At 54.3% G+C, this 12262-nt stretch overlaps 4 protein-coding genes across 4 annotated transcripts; 2 read left to right on the forward strand and 2 right to left on the reverse strand.

The window, feature by feature from the left end:
* Positions 1-314: 314 nt before the first annotated feature.
* J4E84_008773 (uncharacterized protein) lies at positions 315-1563 on the forward strand (the record flags this gene model as incomplete). The annotated part of the gene is made up of 2 exons (XM_049391342.1): positions 315-378; positions 434-1563. The coding sequence occupies 2 exons, from the start codon at positions 315-317 to the stop codon at positions 1561-1563; spliced, it is 1194 nt and encodes a 397-aa protein (XP_049241044.1).
* A 746-nt stretch (positions 1564-2309) lies between these two features.
* On the reverse strand, positions 2310-4204 carry J4E84_008774 (uncharacterized protein; the record flags this gene model as incomplete). Its single annotated transcript, XM_049391343.1, has 3 exons — positions 2310-3788; positions 3842-4071; positions 4123-4204. 3 exons carry the CDS (start codon positions 4202-4204, stop codon positions 2310-2312), a joined length of 1791 nt encoding a protein of 596 aa, XP_049241045.1.
* A 2248-nt stretch (positions 4205-6452) lies between these two features.
* On the reverse strand, positions 6453-8683 carry J4E84_008775 (uncharacterized protein; the record flags this gene model as incomplete). Its single annotated transcript, XM_049391344.1, has 5 exons — positions 6453-6929; positions 6975-8106; positions 8156-8510; positions 8563-8603; positions 8652-8683. The coding sequence occupies 5 exons, from the start codon at positions 8681-8683 to the stop codon at positions 6453-6455; spliced, it is 2037 nt and encodes a 678-aa protein (XP_049241046.1).
* Positions 8684-9710: 1027 nt separating this feature from the next.
* On the forward strand, positions 9711-12144 carry J4E84_008776 (uncharacterized protein; the record flags this gene model as incomplete). The annotated part of the gene is made up of 2 exons (XM_049391345.1): positions 9711-9815; positions 9868-12144. 2 exons carry the CDS (start codon positions 9711-9713, stop codon positions 12142-12144), a joined length of 2382 nt encoding a protein of 793 aa, XP_049241047.1.
* Between the last annotated feature and the right edge of the window lie 118 nt (positions 12145-12262).

Consider the following 12262-nt stretch of genomic DNA (forward strand, 5'->3'; position numbering starts at 1 on the left):
TCTTCCTGCCCGCTACTTATATAAACTCGACACATTCTTTCCCCCTTCTCTATACCCCACCCTCTTATTAACAACCTCCAAAATACTTGAAGCTCTGGCTATATTCTGTGAAGATGGTTGAGTTTAGATACAGTCGACCTGCCGGTAACCGAGTCTATCGTGTAGACAATGTCCCACGCGCCGCGACTGAAGACGACATCCGCGATTTCTTCCAAAACCATATGATCCTCGATCAGGTTCGCGCAGCTCACCCACGAACAGGGGCGAATTCAAGTATATACGTCATGTTCGGGCATGTCCATCCCGTAAACTGGATGAGTGACTACATTCGTGGCAATCGTGTGCGCGTGGAAGCTGCTCCTTCTGGCAATTACATAGGTTAGTGTTCCATGTTGAGAAGCTTTTTACGTCCTTTTTGCTAATCTCTCCATAGTTAACGACAATCACGACGGTTTCGTTCGCCCTGGACTTTCTGGCCCTGATTCAGCCTTACCCGGACGGCCCTACGGGACTCGCGGACTTACCGACTCGGACTTCCCAGCTCTCGGGATCACTCGCGAAGACGAGGCACGTCGACGTGAAGAAGAGGCCGTGCGGCGTCAAGAACAGCGAGAAGCACGAGTAAAGGAGAGCCAACTATTGCAAGAAGAACACGAAAAGGTCGTGCGGGAGCGTGAAGAAGAATCTCGAAAGGAGAAAGAGCTCGAGGCTCAGGCCAAAGCTCAGGCGGAGAAGAAACGTTTAGCTCTCGCTGAGCTCATTCCACAAGTTCTCCAAAATCTGGGTGACGTTTTGCCTCCGCATCGCGTCCCTTCTCCTGATCTCGATAATCGAGAAGATTCGCGGAACCGACTACTCTTTATGACCGACATCCCGCCCGAGCTCGATAACAATGTGGTAATGGCGTTTCTCCACCCATTTCGCCCCGAAGGTATCGATCGTGCTGAACTCGGAGGAAATCGCATGTTGTCTGCTATCGTCTTGATGCAAACAGCTGAGGGCCGCGACCAGGCTGTTGAGCAGCTCAATGGTACGACACTTGCAGGCCAGAGGGTTGTCCTTCAGGCTTTTAACAATGTCACTCAAGATGTCCTGGACCGTGTCCTAAACCCACCCGTTCCCAGCGCCCCCAGCTCGTCGAACCCTCCACAGGCCTTGAGCTCCTACTCCCCATTTGGAGCTTCCCAGACCACGTCGCCTGACCCGCCAGCTCCCGATATGTCGGCCCTCACGGCCGTTTTGCGCAACTTGAACTTAGTCCAAGAGCCGACACCAGCATCACCGCAACCAGCTCCCCGTGGACGTGGACGTGGACGTGGACGTGGACGAGGATCTTCTTCCAACCGCCGCTCCTCTGGACGAGGACGGGGTCGGGGCACCGCGCAGCCGTCCGGTCAAGTAGTACAGCCACCATGGAATTACAATCAGACAAGCTACGCCCTGACTCGAGCCGATGCTGACCGCATCAATGCAGAACGGCAGCGTCGTAATGGAAATGTCCGTGGAGGTCGTGGAGGCCGCGGTGGTAGACCAGGTGGCCGAGGAAACGGACGTGGTCAGTAGGTTGGAATGCCTCTTGCTTCGAAGATAGTGGGTGTTGTTACAGGTTGGGATGCGTTCTGGATCTTTCAGGTTTTCAGCGAGACTGTTTCCTTTTTCAACTCTTTCTTCTTGTCTTCCAAGAGCAGGGCAGTTCGGGTGGATCAAACCCGATGCCCCAATATCAGCACAACGCCCAGCCTGTTAGATACCGCGTATATTCTTTTATTTTCCCAAAGTTTCTGAGTCTCGAATCTGCTATAAGTAGGAAGACTGTTGTCGGGGTTGGAAGTACTCGGCGCGATGATCTTCACATTACCAGAGCTCTGCCTTCATCATTAGTTCTTCACTAAAATGGCCTAAAGTGAACTTCTCCAGTACTCTCCCAAGTCATATTTGTTCATTAACCTTGACGAGACGACGCGGCTCGGTCATGTAGAGAAGCAGGACATGCGACCCACTGCTCCCATCTATGCAGACTGCTTTTTCGAAAAGGCTGGATAGTACGTCATGACTTGCGCAATGGTATCGAAGGCAGTAGAAACGAGTCAAGGGGTCAGTAGGTCTGTAGCAAGTTCTCCAAGTGTTAGTCATGACATGGAAGCACGAAGGAAGTTGATAAATTATATGCATGAACAGACGATTCGCATTCTAACCACCCAAAGGTGCCGCTACTAAAACACAAGTAGGTATAAATTCAATCCACCGTTCTCTTTTAGTGAAGCAAACACAAACACCAGAACATCCGCCTTCTTCTCCAACACCCCCATCTAACCGAAGTGAGGAGCGTTAAGAACGATAGCGCAAGAAACTCCACCAATGGTGCCGGCAATAGGAATAGTCATAATCCACGAAAACACCAGCAGACCCACTCTCTGCCAGTTAACCGCCTTGAGCGTACCGTTGCAAAGACCAACACCAACCGTCGCACCGGTAATGCACATGGACGTCGAAACAGGAAGCGAGTACTGCGAGAAGATAAGCACCGTAAGCGCAGCACCCATTTCCATGCTGCAACCTCTGCTAGGCGAGTGATAAGTAATCTTGTTACCCATGACCTTCATGATGTTGTAGCCGTAAGTAACGAGACCGAGGGAGAGTGTAGCAGAGAGAACGGCGAGTTGCCAGACGGGCACAGATGCTTTGGACTGAGAAGCTTTTCCTGTGTTCCACGCGCCGTAGATGACGGCCCAGGGGCCGACGGCGTTTCCGATGTCGTTGGCGCCGTGGGCGAAGGAGGCGGTGCAGGCGGTGAGGACTTGAACGAAGGAGTAGGTGTGCTCGACTTCGTTGGAGTACTTCTTTGCGTGGCTGTAGACGCGCTCCATGCGCCGGCCTTCGGGTGTGCCGTGAATACCGGTTTGCGCGGCGTGAATGTCGTAGTTTACGCCGTAGAGGGCGCCGACGACGAGCATGGCGGGGATGCGCTTCAGGGTGATGAGCATGTTCTTCTTTTCGTAGATCTCGCCCGTTTGGATCTTGTTCTCATGGAGGTAGCGCATGGCCCAGCCGAGAGGTCCCTTCTTGGCGCGGAGCTTGGAGTGGAAGCGCTCTTGACCTTGGGCGACGAGTTCCTTGTAGCTAGGTTGTTGGTGCTCGGCGATGTCGGTGGAGATAGCCATCTTCTCGTGGTCGTGGACGGTGATGCCCTCTTCGGAGTCGTTGTTCTGCTCGGGCTTCTTCATCTCTTCGTCCTCCTGGACGACGGCGTAGTCGGGAACAACGGCAGCCTCGGCGCCATCCTGGGCAGGGCGCTTGAAGAGAAGAGGGCCTTGGAAGACGTGGTACCAGCGGACGGTGTGGTCGCGCTTCACGACCTTGGCATGTAGATATGGGACGAAGAAGAGGAAGGATAGGAACGCTAGACCAACACCGCAAGACATGGTGACGGTTGCGACATACCACGCAGGCTTCTTGTTAAGACCGAGGTTGGGCGATCCCTTGTAGACGATGGAAAGTGTGCAAATGGTCCCAGCAACGAGGAAGAAGAAGGGTGCAGTCCAGATGGCCCATGGAATGGGGTTCTTGCGGACGTGGACGGTCATCTTGATCAGCATGAAGATGATGGCACCGAAGCAGGCAGAAGCGGCAGGTGCCATTCCGAGACCTGCGAAGATGGCACCAAGACCCTTGCCCTTGTTCCAGCCCCATTGTACGTTGGCAGCACCGGCGACGGCGACACCAACACCAGCGACGGAAGAGATGAGCGAGTAAGACGATGAGACGTGAGCGGAGTGCTTAGTGCACCACTATATACGTAGTCAGTGTATGTTCCAAATGCAATTAGTACAGTGACACTTACCATAACCCACATGGAGGCACCAGCGAGAGCACAAGTGAATGCAAGCATCTGAACACCGGCGTCGTCCTTGAAGGCAGTTGGGGGGATAATGCCGTTCTTGATAGTCTCAGCGGTACGGGCACCAACGGTGATGGCACCGACCATCTCGAAGATGGTACCCAGAATCATGGCCTGGCGGTAGGAGACCGAGCGGGAAGACACCGAGGTAGCCCATGCGTTGGCAACATCGTCTGTAAAGTGTTAGTCTGGAGCATGATGAAGTGACAGTAATTTACACGTACTGGCACCGTTGTTGTATGCATCGAGCATGGCAAAGAAAGTGCCAATGGCGAAGACATAGTTGTACTGTGTAAGACGCGCCATGATGACTGATCCTCGAGCAGGTCAAGTCGCTCAATGACAAAGAAGGCTGTTTGAAGTTGGAGCTGGGATGCCAAAAGTAAGGGAGGGGCCTCCGTGAGACAGGTATATATATTGAAAGAGACGCTTCAGGTCGCTCTATGCGGCGGAGAAGGCCCGTATTGGCTTACGGCGTCAATCCCTTCGACAGATTCCAGACTGATGGGTGACATCCGACGCCCTGCATCTCCAGCTACTATGCAGCCACCACTCAGAGGCCGCAACGTGAGAGCATTCGCCAAGAGAACGTGTGCTCGAAATGAAGCTGTGATTGGGCAGGGCGTAGAAGGATGGCGGATTTCTTGCCAAGGCCGTCAAGATCTCCCCACTAGCGCAGTCAAGCAACTCTGGTGAATGATGGCGGAGCTTAGCGCTTTCAGCACGCAACCTCTGATTGAAGCTACCAAGCCGACAACTTTGACAGCCATGTCTCTTGGCCGCATCTTGGCAAAGCTCGTAGCGTTCGGGCGTGGAGTGGTCTCGTGTAGGAACGGCAGCCAATAGGACCATCGCACGCCAAAACGTGGGTAACATCAACGGTCGCCAGACGTCGACATCCATCTACCAGCTGAACCAGGCCCTCCCACGGCCCTGGGTCCTGCCATCTCTCCCACGCATGTTATTTGCTCATGCGTTAATTCACCTTCCAGAACAGTGTCCGAAAGCTGACGGACAGGCCTAGGAATTTGCAACAGACTCTGCTTGGCATTTCCAGCGTGCAAGCCGAAGATTAACGCACATGGGCTACGCGACTGACATCGTGAGGTCTGCCATCTCCGGAATATCGTCTAGCGGAGGTAGCTCCTGCGCGATTTTCGAGCCCATCCTTCGCGAACGCCGAGGTTGCAGTACTGACCAACAGTGAGTCTGTATCACAACACATGGTGTCGAAGATTGATTCAAATGCCGTTGGATAGCATCAGGAGGGTGTCGCGCTTTGATGTATGAAGATGCGGATGAACCCATACAAAGCTAGTGACCTGCAAGTAGCTGAGGTTGTCGGCGACGTCCTGTGCCAAAGTCTCAAGGCGAGCTGTAATCTCGTGTGTAAGTCAGACGACATATTTGGTCTTGAAATGCAAACCGGACAGAGGGGACCTCGCATAGCATCCGTTGAGTTTGTGACTTGCGGGTCAACTCGATTAGAGTCCGGCTCGGTGGTATCATGCGTAAGCTGGGATCCGCTCACCAACAGAGGCAAACTCTTGGCCCGCCAGCCGCTATGAGGAAGTACCTCCATGACGGACTCACCATCTGCGTAGATGATCCCGAGGGGCTGTGTTTGCCATCAGACTATACAAGTCCGGTCTCTTGGGATGTGTGCATCAGATAACCCAGCGGTATCCGGCGTTGCGCGGCGATGTAAATCATATCGCCGCTGGTGTAGGATCCTGTCAATGCCTCCGTGGTGATCAGGACGCCGCGGGTGCTTTCGGAGACGAGACTGATTCCGCTGCAGTCGCCATCATCCACATCTGTCCAGTAGGTATAGGCGGATCGGTGCCTTCGTTCCTTAAGATCGAGGGTCCTCAAAGAGAATGTGAACGCGTCGCCATCTCCAATACATTGCGTCGGAAGCGTAACGCGTCGAGAGTCGAAATCCCTTGTCCCTTCTCTTTCAATCCAATCGCGCTAGTCCAAACGGGCAAGCTCCTCTTCCCTACCAGAGAAGGACCGAAAGACACCGGTTGCCGCAACGACTCAACCCATCAATGGCGCAAGATAAAATCGCTGGTGAACGACTGACGAAATAAAGTGCAAGAGAATGCGTCAGGAAGTTGCGAGATGTAGTCGACTTAAGCGTGTGGATCGCCTTCCACCCCAGCTCGGTGTGTGCCCATCATTCCACAAAACAAGCCGCCTGTGTGCCGACTTATCCGGCTTCGCCCTGCACCTACGGCACCTGTGTGACGAAACGAGGGAGGATTCAGGTACCCGTCTTGTGGGCATCTGCGATAGGTGGTAAGCTTTTGTTTCAAGCTTTTGGGTGGATTTGAATGTGATGTGGCGATCTTTGCAGTTGCGAGGTGGTGAAGGTGAGAGTCAGGTTGCATCATAGGGCGTAGCGCGGATGCACATCTCAAGTATACATTAGACGAAGCTGCCGACGACGCTTGCTTGAATAAATTACTATTATTACATGTAACATACGAGACCGCCCATTTTGTCCCTTCCATTAACGCCAGATCGTAGCAATCCGAACCACGTTTTCCTAATATCCCACACCCACTTCGCCCGGGAAGCTAGCCCAAAATTCCTGTGTCGCATTAATCATCATAGCCTCTAACTCTTCATTCGTCAGGGCGAATGATTCGAACGAGTCGAGATTGAAGGTTTCGTCGGCTTCCAATGGGGGCACCGCTGGAGGCGTGTTCCATGAGAAGTTAGACGAGTAGCTGTTGGGTGTAGGCGCTGCGGCAGGCATGGGGCTTGTAGCGGGTAAGGGGCTCCTGACAGGTGGATTGGTAAGGTTGGCGATCATGGGTTTGCGCTGGTCGTTGTGCTGTTGTGAAGGGGACCTGCTGGAAGCGATGTCTCGAGCATCAGCTGGCTTTTGTACAGGCGAGGGCTGCAACGCGCCGTAGTCGATCATGGCATGTCGCAAGGCTCGTCGTTCTTCGGGTGATGCCGGGCCGTCCTGGCCAAGTATCGAGCGGTAGTATGCCTGCATGCGCCTGATGGTATCATACTGGGGCTGTTAGTGTGCGTGATTTAAACGTTGTGAATTACTCACCCAAGTTTCTGCCATGGGCCATTGCGTCTTCATCTCCTTCAGGAAGTTGCAGCCCTGGATGACGCTCTTGCGCGCCTTCTCCCGCCAGCGAGGATCGTCATCACCACTCGGGAAGTTGAAACTGTACAACATTGCGCCGACTGCAGTGTAGATGGTGAAGCCGATCCATGGCACCAGGCCTCTAAGGAAGTACACGCCGAAAGTGCGCATCTCCTCGAGCATGTCTAGGACCATGACGGAGTCTTTGAACAGCTCCTTGCGTGAAGTCTTCTCCCACTTCTTCCACATGTCACGGTGTTCGTCGTAGGAGTTGGGCGTCTCTTCGGGGTTAGCCCCGTTCTGTTGCGGTCCCAGGACGGGCAGGTAGGCGCGATGCAGGAACATGTAGCTCATGAAATGTATGCAATGCATGTAGCAATACGCTTGGCCTTGCTCGACGGCGTTGTGGCTGTGGAGGGTGAAGAGGTCGTACTGCAGGCGCTGCGGGAGCGAGGCCTTCCAGCCTTCGAGTTCGTATATGAGCTGCTGGAACTGCGACGAGGAGGCCCATGGCAGTTCGCTCTTGAGGTCTTCAGAGCACGCCCAGCGCGCAACCTTGCCCCAGATGTTGGCAGCGCGCATACTATATCCAATGATGCCGATCTCTCCCACAGGTAGGGCTACTGGCGGCATGCGCTGTGTGTTGTCTAGCTGCGGTGTGCATACAGGCTCCCCGAAGACGAAGTCCTCGCGCTCACAGGGTAGCTGAATCTTCATGTCGGCGTGGGTCAACGATCGCTTGCGCCCCTTGCCGCCACTGAGCAGCGAGTCCATGAGGAAGCAGGTCCAGGCAGTGCGTCGACGCACTTCAGCCTCGATGAACTCCTCGCGCGTCGGCACGCGGTTTCGCGGTATGCCCGTCTCGCGCGTCAGGTCCATGACTTCGACGAGACGTATCGCCATGCCCAGGTATATCCATGCCCGCCTTCCATTGCCGGCGCCCCAGTCGTGGCCCGTCAGCATCAACAGGGCTTGGACGCGGCTGATCGAGGGCGTCTCGAGGTCCTGCTGCAGGATCTGGCGGGCGTGGGCGGCATAGGCATTGCTGGCCTCAGTCTGCGACCGGAAGGGCGAGGGCGGCTCCTTGACGAATCTACGTCATGTTAGATGTGCGACTGCCTGCGCTGTGGGTGCTCGCATACCTGATGGCCAGTGCCAGGATCGCCCAGGCCATCCATGGCTCGAGGGTGCGGTCGCGGATCCTGCGCAGCAGCGTCGGCGTGTGGTGGAAGCTCCACTTGTAGCTGCATCTGAGGTAGCTGTTCTTGACCTCGTCCGTCAGCAGCTCAAAGGGATCGAGGCCGTCGAGCAGCGCGGATGCCGCATTCGGCGACGCGTGCTGTGCCGCCTGGGTGCCGGTCGGCAGATGTGCGTCATGGCGGCCCTGATGGGGCGCTACACTTGTCGTACTCGAGTTATTCGGTGTCGGCGTGTCTCCTGCATCTTCAGAGGGCCGTGGTCGCTTGGGCTTGCGGTGTATCGCGCTGGTTCCTGGCGCTATCGTCTGTCAACACGCGCACTATAGGGGACGGCAGGAGCCTCGACGCACCTGGGAACTCGCACCGATCGGCGCGCCCGCACTGCTTGCACCTGTCGCACGGCGGCCGGTCTTCGTGAATGCACTTCTGTTTTGCGGACCTGCAGGACACACACGCCACGGGATTGCGCATGGTCGCGATGCCTTCCAATGTTGGAGAGGCCAAACATCGACGGGGTGAGGGACGACCCTGCCTCGGTCGCTCTTCCCCGTCGCGATCTGCTCTCCGCATCCCGTGCCTGCCCAACCTTTGCGCTAGGGCGGCCATCGCCGAGCCACCAACATACCTGAACCTTGTTCTTATTTCCTTTTTCTTCTTCACATATTTCGCATATGGACATTTCACGATGTCCTCTTTCTCGTCGCTTTCTCTACGCACCCTGACTTCAAGAACGCCAGGTCTTGGTGAAGCAAGCATGCGGCATGAGACATCTCCAGGAAGGAACGATCCTCGACATCAACCCTATGAAGTAGTCGCGACAACATCGTCACAGCCGCCATGCGATACAGCATTCATACATCTGGCTTGTTGCCTATGGGGAAACCTGAGCAAGCTATCGCATTGGATGTTTGCTATCAAAACAGTCGTCTCGTCTTGTTTCCCTCCACCGTCTCGCTCGACTCAAGTCATTCGATCTTCTTCTCTTATACCGAGTATGTTTTTCTACCCATGTCATCTTACCAAGTCTCTCCCTGAGCCTCAGGACTGCGGACTAAACTGTAGCCCGATCGTCACTAGATACTCATTCTTCACCTATAATGACCCCAGCTGAAGAGCCACTGTATACGCAAACCAGAACGAATATGAACCATCGTGACGCCTATCATTCACCATCTACTCCTAGTCGCCCTTGTGCTGGTCTTTCAGACCACGTCTTTGTCCAACACACATTCACTTCGCACGGACCCAACCACCACGTGTAGCTATCGTTCTTCCCCTTCACTACCACAACCTATTCGTAGTACTCACTCGATTCCTGCTTCGGGATTAGTGGCGTGCACAATAGCCCGTACTCAACCCCTGCTTGACTACACGAATTTGATCCGGCATCCACTTACCAAGTTCGCTTTCCAAGTCCGACTTTTGTTTCGACAACACGCCTAGTGGCTACAAGATAACGACAGCGACTCCGTCGAGATATTGCTAGTCGCCAAGCGCAATGGCTCACTCCTCAGCCGCCAACGGCCCTGGCTACCAAACATACGCAGTTCCTCTGGCCGGTGGAAAGAGGAGACGAGCTACTGCGAACAGCCAGTCAGGATCGGTAAGCCACTTATCTTCAGATCTCTTCCTTCTGAACTAACGCAGACATCTAGGCTGAACTCAATGAGACTCCCATCGCAGCGCGTTCAAAGAGGAGTCGCCCCAACGAAAAGAAGTACAACGCTAAGTACATGGCTGAGATGTGCTTCAGCGCGTACAAGGCGCGCTTACACATCGCCGGCTACTCGCAGTATACTGCCGACGTTGCGAACGACTGGCGAGAGGATCTTGTCGAGTTGTTCAGCCACGCCGCGTTGAAGGGAACCATGAAGCAGAATGCCGCGGCTCGTCATGTCATCCCTCGTCTGACAACTCTCATCCCTCAAAAGAACGAAAAGAAGAGCGCGCTTGTGAAGGACTTTGCGAATCACTACGAGACTGTGCGAAATGACATGATGGTCATCGACAGAGTCATGGGAAATGGCTTCAAGGACGATGAACAAACCATCATCGAATTACGCGAGTGCCTCCAGGGCCTATACTATATCCTCGCCAAAGGAGATCAATGGCGCAACGTCATGCCTTACACACCGCTGCCAATATACCGGCTTCGAGCCCTCCGCGACATAATAAAGTACTCACGGCCTCACCACCTCCTCGGCGATCTGGTCACCAACATTGAAGAAATGGAAGGCTGGCTCAGCCCGCCACCTGCGAGCTTTAGCTTCCCAACCGGATCGATCGACGAGACGTTGGAGACGTTGCGGAAAGCAACCGAGGACAAGATTGCGAGGACCACCATCGGCCCCGACGCACAGCAGATGGCAGAATACCGAGCGCAAAAGGCCGAAGCCCTGCGTCTGCAGAAGGAGGAACAGGTCCGTCAGCAAGAGAAGCAGCGTCTTGAAGAAGTCCAACGAGCCCAAGCGGAGCGAGATCAACTGAAGCAACAGATCAAGTCGCTCGAGATGACCGCCGCAAAAGAACACGCTCAAGAGAGTGTGAAGAAGGTCGCAGAAGCTGCAGCAACGGCTCAACGCGATAAATCGTACCAGGATCAGATTGCGCAACAAACAACTGAGATCAACAAGCTCAAAACCGACCTAAGCAACCTGTCTGCTAAGCAGGCAGCCCAAACTAAGCCCGATGCCACTACGACATCGTCACTTCCAGTTACTGCAGGACAGACTGGCACTTCAATGAACTCTTCTTTCAGTAGCAATCAGACTACCAACAGTAGCTTCTACCAGCCAAAGAGCTCTCTAGGCACTTCCTTCGGAAGCTCTATGAATGGTGGGTCGTATGGGCAGCTCGGTTCATTCGGCCAAGTTTCACATCATCCTACGCCGAAAGACGACGACGTCCAAATGACGGACGCTCGACGGGTTGATAGCTCGCAGCAACACCCTAGCTTTGGTCCGTTTGATCCTTCCACGATAATTACACGCGGTGTGGGCCAGTCAAACCCCTTCAATGCTCGAATCACCAATGGCGCTCCCTCACATGCCTTCGGAATATCAGCCGACGACGGCAACTTCAAGGCGGCTTGCCCAGCATACAAGAACGGAACCTGCACATTAGACAGGAGTTGCAAGCTACCCCACACCGCGTGCAAGTTCTGGTTGAGCGGTAGTTGCAGATTCGGTGGGAGATGTAAACACAGCCACGATCCTTTCTTCCTCACAGAAGCCACATCGAAAGGCCAGTCAAAACAGTTTCCACGGGCTGACCAAATGGTCATCGATCCTGTCCCTGCACCACGATCCAGCAACTTTTCCCAAACGAATCCCTTTTCCAGTCACCTGCCGGGTGGTTTAAATCCTTTCGGTGGGCAGATGAAGGGGAATGGGCGATCTTCCTTGCAACCTAAGCAGCAAGACCAGACTTTTGGCTTTCACACTAGCAACAGCAAGAACCCGTTCGGCCACGCTCCACCACCAGCGCCCGCAGTGCGCAAACCGACGCTTGCTGAACGAGTAACAAGGGGTGAACAGCCCACCTCTTTTGATAACCAAACGCCATTTGGTTACCATACCCCACCAACTGGCCCTCGAGGAAAACGTTCACTCGCCGACAGGATAACAAAGAACGATCAACCCATCGCCCATCAACCTCAACATCAGGCTCCTACCATTCGCATCGAACAATCGTTAGAGGATATCATCAATGCATCTGGAGGGCGCAGGAACGAAAAACAGGCAAAGCCGCTCCAGTCAGAGACTCTCTGTAGGTGGCAAAGGACCTCGCCAGCCGGATGCACGAATACTACTTGTAGCTATAAACACGATCCGCCGAAGACGATGAGTACCAAGGCTGGGAGAGTAGGCGGTGCGCGGGGTTTGAGGAATCCGTTTAGTCAGATTGGGGATATACTAAGGGGGAATCGGTAGGCGGGAGGTTACGTTGGAGAGTTTAACGTTTGGAAGTCATCATGAAGTATAGGTAATGCGCCGACAATGAGTTTATCTTGATGTGTCTGGGTCTCTTCGACTACCGTGTATTCTTTAT

This window comes from Alternaria hordeiaustralica (assembly GCF_023758085.1).
Source record: "Alternaria hordeiaustralica strain BMP 2776 chromosome Unknown scaffold_23, whole genome shotgun sequence".
Lineage (NCBI taxonomy): Eukaryota > Fungi > Ascomycota > Dothideomycetes > Pleosporales > Pleosporaceae > Alternaria > Alternaria hordeiaustralica.